We start from the raw sequence: 8385 nt of genomic DNA on the forward strand, positions 1-8385 counted from the left end.
TCACAGATGGACCTACTGAGGCCCAGAGAGGAGGAATTGTCCCAAGGTGCAAGGCTGGTATAGAAACCAAGGCAGTGTCTGCCTCAGGGCCCGTGTTCTCATATCTTCATTCCTCTGCCCCAGTGCCCCGCTCTGTGAGCTTAGGCGAGTCTCTGCTCCTCTCTGGTTCTGAGTTTCCTCCTCTATAAGGTGCCAGGCTGGGACAAAGCTATCTGACCACCTTGGCTGCCAGGGGGACAGGGTGTGAGGGGTGACTTGCTAGGAACGTGTTGTAGGCTTGTGTTGGCCAGCAGGCCTGCCCTGGCCAGTACCTTGGACTGAGACTTTGCCATTAGAAACAGTCAGGGGACACAAGATCAGGTGCATCAACAGAGCCTTCATCATCAGTGCCCTTCCTCCTCTCTCTTGAGTGGACACTCTGTCCACCCAGGGGTAGGAGTGTGGCACGAAGTCAGATCAAAGCCATATCAGATGTCTGCACTTTTCTCGGTGCTGCATCAGGGACAAAGAATCTGCCCTATGCTGCAGGACACCTCATTTAACCAGATAGAGGCTTGGGGTGCAGGGAGGAAATGATTTAAGGGACCAGCTAGGGTTCTGCCAAGTGGCCCATCTGTATCTCAGGACCAGGGAAAGCACAGCTGGGTGGCCAAGTCTAGAGGTAGGGAAGAATCTGCCGGGAAGCAGCAACTCCTTTCTCTCGACCTCAATCTCTACCTCATAATTGAAGGAATGGCCCAGATCAGGGCTCTTCCAGCCCACACTGTCCAGCAGGTTCCTGGGCCTGGCCCTCACCTCAGCTCAGGAGCAGGTTGCCATCCCAGTGCTGGCCGCCTCAGCTCTCTCCTTCATGCCTTCCTCCTCTGTGAGACTGGCTCAAGGTGCTTTTTCATTCTGGCTTTCCCAAAAGCTGAAGTGGTGGGCACAGCTGCTCTCAGGGGCAAAACCCCAGAACCACCACCTCGTGGAGCTCATGTCAAGCTGCATCCCCACTAGCTGTGGATGCAGCTGCTGCTGCTCCCCTTTTATGTGGTGGGCAGCTGGAGATCACTTGGGGTTTTGAGCAGTTTTAATCTGCTCAACAAAGGCAAAGAAGGAAGAAAGAGTAGAAATGTCCCGAGCATCCAGGCACACAGCACAGGGGGTCTGGCTCACGCTCACATGTCCTGGTAGTTACAGAGCTGGGAGGTGTGCCAGCTACCTTCACTCCCACCCCCTTCTGGCCTCCATCACCTGCAGATTCAGATTTCAGTTTCCTGGAGACCAGTCACCAGCACCCCGCCCCCTCAAGCTGAGCACAAGGTCCTTCCCTCAGCCAGGCAGTTTCCAAATCCAGAGTCACAGAAACCCCGGCCCTTGCTCTTCTGCTGGTAGCCAGGGATTCTGCTTCCAGTTGGCCCCAGCCCTGGGCCGGGGGAACCCTGAAGCACTGCTTGTAGGAATGTCACCAGCACCATGTCTCTAGAGGCAGGGCAGCCCACCAGATCAAAGTGGTCATCCCCTCTGACCTGGGAGCTGTATTTCTAGAAATTTGTCTTAAGAATGCAAACAGACATGAAGACAAAAATAAGGTATCTGTGGAAGCATTATTTCTGAGGGAAATTTTCAAAGCTTTTCAAAGCTTTTCATCAGTCTGGGTTTGATAACAATCCTATTCATGTAGCATAGCTGTGAGAAGACATGGTACTGAGGGATTCTGATAAGAAAAAAATAGCTTTTATATGCTTGGGAGGTAGTTCTATCAACCATGTCAACCATATGACCTCAGTGTGGGGATTTTTAAAAAAGAACATGTGTATCTGAGTAGAAAAAAAACTGAACACGTCAGAGTGGTTTTTCTGGAGGGGGAGGTATGACAGGTTCTTTTGATTTTCTTCTGACTTTCCTGTGTTTTTAAAATTCTCTGATTATTTATTATTTTTCTAGTTGGGAAAAAAGTGATGTTTTCTGAACAAAATGCTCATCCTCTCCATCCCTCTCAGCACCTTCCACCCCGCTGGGTAGTGCTGGGTGGGTGTCTCTTGTGCTCAGGGATTAGGGAAACTTTGTACCACCCACTCCGCTGTCCAGGTCACCAGGCCCAGGGCAGGGGGTGGGCCCCGAGGAAGCCAATCACCCTCGAGACCATCCCAGGACAACTTTGTTGATAGCACCGCAGGTCAGCTACCCAGTTGGACAGCTGACCTCCCCACCCCCACTGTGGCTGGCACCAGGGCTGTGACTTGTCCTTGTCCTTCCTGCATCAGAGCCTGACCTGAGTCTGGCTGCCTGGGAGGAAGTTTCTGTTCAGGCCAGACGCTCTGTCCCTTCTCTGGCCAAAGTTAGGGACTTGGACTTTACCCCGATGGGAGCTGGACTTCCCTCTTTATCTAAGAGTGACAGAGATTTCACTGGGCTTTTAGAGCAGTCACTCTGGCAGTGGTGAAGGGGCTGGGCCCAGAGGGAGGGAATGCAGGAGGCTGGCAGAGTGCAATTAAGAGGACCTGGTGTTTGGCTGGAGAAACAGGGGGAATGAGGAAGTGTCTTACTCCCTTCCAGGGACTCGAAGTCCAAATGGTGACTTTCAAGTCCCCAGCACTGAGGCCCCAGTGATGAGAGTCTGAGGTCTAGGGGGAGTCACTCCAGTCCTTCAGACCCAGGCTCCGAGGAGCAGGGCACAGCCAGTGCTTCCCTTACCTCTGGGTGTCCCCGGTACCCCTTCCTGGCCAGTTTGCTCTGACCCAGGGTCTTCCCTGCAGCTGGTGAAGACACACAACTTACTGACCAGCAGGAACTACATCTTTGGGTACCATCCCCATGGCATCATGGGCCTGGGTGCCTTCTGCAACTTCAGCACAGAGGCCACAGGAGTGAGCAAGAAGTTCCCTGGCATAAGGCCCTACCTGGCCACGCTGGCCGGCAACTTCCGGATGCCACTGCTGCGGGAGTACCTGATGTCTGGAGGTGAGAATCTACCTCTGAGTGCCCCTGTCTGAGCCTCTCCATTGGCCAGGAAGCCAACCCATTGTGCTCTAGCACCTGGTCCTGAGAGACGTGGCCAGCCACAGCCTGGTGTGTCAGGGCTGAGCCAGAGAACTGTTCATATGATCTTCTGGATTCAACTAGCATAATGGTGTCCCTCGGAAACCTTCTCTGACTCCTTCTGGGCATTCCCAGCCCCTGTGCTGCCCTTTGCACAATCTAATCATTGTCCAGGACTCTCATGTTCTATCCACCTTGATTCCCACCAGCCTGACTTACTGGGGTTTCCTGGTACCAGCTCAGCAGAGTTAGGACCTCAGGGAATGTTTGCCAAAAGAATGCATTCCCTAAACAACCCTGTGTCATCCCCATTTTACAGATAAGTAAGCTGAGGCTCAGAAAATAGAATGACTTAACATGGGGCTGTTCTTCTAAGTGGCTGGGCTAGGCCTGGGAACCAAATCCAGGGCTCTGTCTATATTTGACCATGTGCAGAAGGTAGGAAGTCCATCCCTGACTGTGTGTCCCCCCTCCACTCCCCAGGCATCTGCCCAGTGAACCGGGACACCATAGACTACTTGCTTTCAAAGAATGGGAGCGGCAATGCCATCATCATCGTGGTGGGGGGTGCGGCTGAGTCCCTGAGCTCCATGCCCGGAAAGAATGCAGTCACCCTGCGCAATCGCAAGGGCTTTGTGAAACTGGCCCTGCGCCATGGGTGAGTGCATCTCAGAACATGTGTGTGCACATGCATGCCCACACCCCGCCACAGCTCTGCTCAGCCCAGGGCAGCAGCTCCTTGCCTCCTGGAGGCAGGACCCAGACTCTAGGAAGGCAGAGAAGGGAGTTAACCATCCATAGGGAAGGGGATGTTGGAGACCAGAGGTTCAGGCCAAGAGCTGCTGGGTGGACAGAAATGCAGCCTGAGTCTCCTGGGCCCTGGCAGGTGGGGTGAGAGGCCCGCCAGGCCCAGAGGCAGGACTGTGCCCCATGCCAAAGCCTGTCACACAGCTAGGAGAGCAAAAGGCCAGGAAGGAGAATGGTGTGTGGCTGGAAATATCAAGGAAGGCTTCTTGGAGCGGTAACCCTGAGGACAGGCAGAGAGGAACAGGGCAGCTTGGGTTTCTGTGACCTTTTCTAGAAAACCAGGGGCACAGTCTGTGGAGCCACCTGTTCAGCACATTTCATTAGACAGAGCACATTTACTTCTACTGCCCCATTGGATTGTCCTGCAAAATCCTGCAGGAATGCCACCCCCATTTTCCATTTGAGAAAACTGAGTGAGGCTAGGGGGCCTGGTTCAGGGCCACGTTGTAAAACCCTGACATGATCCCCACTCACTAACAGGGGCAGAGGGCCTGTTCTCCTTTGGCCCTGAGGGAGCATGTGGTTTGGGGTCCCCCAGGTGACTCTTGTACACACTCCTGAGGGAGGGCAGTTTGGCTGGTGTCTGGGGCCCCTGGGGCTGCCAGGAGGGACTGAAGCCAGTGATTGGGCTAAGACAGACTCTGGCCTCTCTCTTCCAGAGCTGACCTGGTTCCCACCTACTCCTTTGGGGAGAATGAGGTGTACAAGCAGGTGATCTTTGAGGAGGGCTCCTGGGGCCGATGGGTGCAGAAGAAGTTCCAGAAGTACATTGGCTTCGCCCCATGCATCTTCCATGGTCGAGGCCTTTTCTCCTCCGACACCTGGGGGCTGGTGCCCTACTCCAAGCCCATCACCACTGTCGGTAAGCTCCCCTAAACTCGAGTGCCACAGCTAGTTTAGTGGCAGAGTTAGGATTCAAATCCAGGCCCCTGGCTCTGATGTCCATACTGTAAACCATGAGGATGTGGACCTGTTTGGGTGCTGATAGCAATGATGGGTGTGGGTGGGAGATGGGAGATAGTTCCATTACCATGAGCTAAGCTGTCTGGATGAGAAAGCAGGACTCAGCAGTTCTGTGTTTGCAGAGCATGAGTCCATCAGGGAAGATCCCCTTACAGTAAAGACCGACAGGGGGTGTGAGAAGAACGTGCTCTGGAGGGGCCTAGTGGATCTCAGGCAGGAGTGGCTCTTACACTCTTGGCCGTATAGGAATTATCCTGAAAAAAAGAAGACGAAGAGTCTTTCAGTCAGAAACAACAGCCAAAATGAAGTTTTCACAGCAGAACTGCATAGATTTTTGAGGAACAGAAGGAAGTCACTATTAGAGGATTCCAAAGAATTATCTATTGTAGGAGTGTGTGTGTGTCTGTTAATGGTTCACAATCTAGAACTCACACAGAGCACAGAGGCCATAAGCCATGGACTTCAGGGGCCAAAGCTCACATAAATACTTAGAGTTGTTATCAGGGCCAGAAGTTTTGCTCTGTACTTTTTCCAAAGAGATTAACTTCCTGCATTTTAAATCCCATGACTCAGACTCACCCTTGATTCTTGTTATACATCATACCAGGTGTGATGTCTGTGAGGCAGCAGGAACATTTCCATGCACGGGGTGGCTGGAGAAGGACAGGGTCTGGTGCCCCGGGTGAAGGAGTTTGCTCTTCACCTTAAGAATTGAAAATTGCTTGAGGGTTTGGGGGAGGGGAGACTCAGATTTGCATTTTAAAGTGATCCTTGGGACTCCTGAATAGAAAAGGAGTTATAAAAGGCCTGTTTGCACAGTCTTGTCCGACTCTACGACCCCGTGGACTGTAGCCGACCAGGCTCGTCTGTCCGCGGAATTTTCCAGGCAAGAATACTGGAGTAGGTTGCTATTTCCTTCTCCAGGGCATCTTCCCGACCCAGGGACCAAACCCAAGTCTCTTGCATCTCCTGCATTGACAGGGAGATTCTTTGCCAGCTGAACCACCAGGGAAGCCCTAGAAAAAGGAGTTGGAAGGGACAAAAATGGAATCCAAGCCATTGGCTTGGACAGAGGGAATGACAGCAGAGATGGAAGAAAAGTGCATGAACTTGGAAGAAATTTCAGGAATAGCATTGATAGGACTTCAGGATGAGCTGGGTATGGAGAGGAAGCAGGAGGATGAGAAAAATAAAATTATGCACGGATTTGGGAAAGTGGTCCCCTTCTCCTTCTCCTGCCCTTACCACACTTCTCATAGCATATTGCATTATTGCACAGAATCCTCAGCAAAGCCCTGTAAGGAAGGGTCCCCCTGTGATCAGTGAGGAAACTAAGGCTCAGAGAGGCAATGACGTGCCCAGAGCAGGCAAAAGCAAAGCCATTACTGGATCCCACACCTCTCACATGAGCTCCCAACTGAGTACTGTGAGCAGTGAGTGCAGCTGGACTTGATTCCACCTGCTGCTTAGTGGCTAGGTGGCCTTGGGCAGGTCCCTTCCCATCACCCTGGGCCCCAGTCTTCTCACCTGTGAAAGGGACAACCTGAAATGGAGCACTCCCAGCACAATTCCTGGCACGTGGCTGTCCCGTAGCACAAGGTCACCACCAAGAGCATCGTGGTGAATGCCCAGGGAGGGTGGGGCAAACGGCACTGACTTATCAGAGGCCTCTGCCCCCTCCCTGCAGTGGGTGAGCCCATTACCATCCCCAAGCTGGAGCACCCGACCCAGCAGGACATCGACCTGTACCACGCCATGTACATGGAAGCCCTGGTGAAGCTCTTCGACCAGCATAAGACCAAGTTCGGCCTCCCGGAGACCGAGGTCCTGGAGGTGAACTGAGCCTGTCTGCAGGGGCCAGCTTCTGGGAGGAACCAGCTGCAAATCGTTTTCTACCAAGTTCTCAAGTGCTTTTTGTTCTGTAAATTTGGAAGCATCATGGGTGTCTGTGGGTTATTTAAAAGAAATTATAATAATTTTGTTAAACCATTATAATGTTAGGTATTTTTTAAGGAGGAGAAAGGGAATATTTCAAGCTCTCTCACTTCCAGTTTGCCCTGTTCCAGGTGGGGGCTGCCACATCTGGGCCTTTATGGTTTCACAACCCCTCTTCTCTCCTTCCCCAAATTACAAAGAAAACTCATTCCTAGTTAACTGGGGAAGAAGGACAGTCATTAGTGACTCGGGCCAGTTAGATTATTTGCCCTTTGGCCCTGAGGGATGAGGGGCAGAAGCCTCCTCTAATACAAACATCTCTATGCCCAGCTACCCAATGCCTGACTGCAGGACTAAACCCTCTTGCCAAGGGAAGACTCAGGAAACGGGTTCCCATGTTGAAGAGCGCAAGGATAAGCACCTGGAATATTCAAGCCTGATTCTCCTTTCAGCCACCCCCTATGGCCCCAGTCTCTGAAATCTGAGCCTGGACTGGCCTCCAAAGAGAGGATCAGGGTGGTAATGTTCCTGTGCTGAAGCACGGAGCTGTCCAGATGAACCATCTCTTGGGTTATCAGGCCTCATCATGTTCTGGTTGGAGTGACTGGTTTTCCTCAGGGGGCTGGTGACATGGACCCAGTGCAGACCCTGCATTGGCCTAAATCACAAACTTCTCAGTGGCCTCGCTTTGTTTAAATCACATCGTCAGTAGTGGATGCAAGGAAGGGGTCCCCTTTCCTGTTTGCAGAGGGACCTAAGCAGCAGACTGGTACCAGAACAGAAGTTCCCTGAGCCCAGACCTCATATATTTGTGCTTCTCCTGAGAGAGGGGGCCAGGGAGGGAAGCTAGGCCTCTGTGTACTCTGTTTTCTTTTGAGGAGATCATTATGCCATGTCAGACTTTTGTATATTCTTAAATGAATAAATGAAAACAAGTGCCCTCTATGAGTTATTGTTGGGGCCACATCAGCATCTTGCTGCTGATGTTTGGGGAGACCACCGCCCCAGCCGGGCTGCCTGCTAAGCCCTCTCCTGCTTTCCCCTTCAGCCCACATGGACCTTTGTGGTATATTCGTTATCAATTGCTGTGTAATAAATTACTCCAAAACTTGGTGGCTGCAAACAACATTGTCTACAGTTTCTAAGGGTCAGTAGTCAAGGTACAGCCTAGCTGGGTCTGCTTCAAGGTCTCATACAAGGCTGCAGTCAAGTTATCAGCTGGGCTGTCGTCATTCCAAGGATTAACCTGGGGAGGATTCACTTCCAAGGTCATACTTTTGACGGCTGGTGGAATTCACTTCTCACTGGCTTTGACCGGAGGCCACTCCCAGTTCCTTGCCACATGGGCCTTTTGGTAGAGTAGCTCACAGCATGGCAGCTGGCTGCATCAGAGAGAGTAAGCAAGAAGAACCAGAGTGCAAACAGAAATATCAGTTCGTTTCAGTTCAGTCGCTCAGTTGTGTCTGACTCTTTGCGACCCCATGAGCTGCAGCACGCCAGGCTTCCCTGTCCATCACCAACTCCCGGAGCTTGCTCAAACTCATGTCCATCACGTCGGTAATGCCATCCAACCATCTCATCCTCTGTCGCCCCCTTCTCCTCCCATCTTCAATCTTTCCCAGCATCAGGGTCTTTTCCAGTGAGTGGGTTCTTCGCATC

General features: G+C 52.1%; 1 protein-coding gene across 1 annotated transcript in view; it reads left to right on the forward strand.

Moving 5' to 3' along the window:
• Positions 1-7852, forward strand: part of DGAT2 (diacylglycerol O-acyltransferase 2) — a 33791-nt gene extending 25939 nt beyond the window's left edge. The window contains exons 5-8 of the mRNA XM_020892224.2: positions 2739-2943; positions 3505-3679; positions 4488-4690; positions 6479-7852. Of these exons, the coding sequence (XP_020747883.1) occupies positions 2739-2943; positions 3505-3679; positions 4488-4690; positions 6479-6633 (738 nt within the window). The 3' untranslated portion in view covers positions 6634-7852. The remainder of the gene's footprint in view (positions 1-2738; positions 2944-3504; positions 3680-4487; positions 4691-6478) is intronic.
• The last annotated feature ends 533 nt before the right edge of the window (positions 7853-8385 follow it).

The sequence above is a fragment of the Odocoileus virginianus genome, chromosome 10, assembly GCF_023699985.2.
Source record: "Odocoileus virginianus isolate 20LAN1187 ecotype Illinois chromosome 10, Ovbor_1.2, whole genome shotgun sequence".
NCBI lineage: Eukaryota > Metazoa > Chordata > Mammalia > Artiodactyla > Cervidae > Odocoileus > Odocoileus virginianus.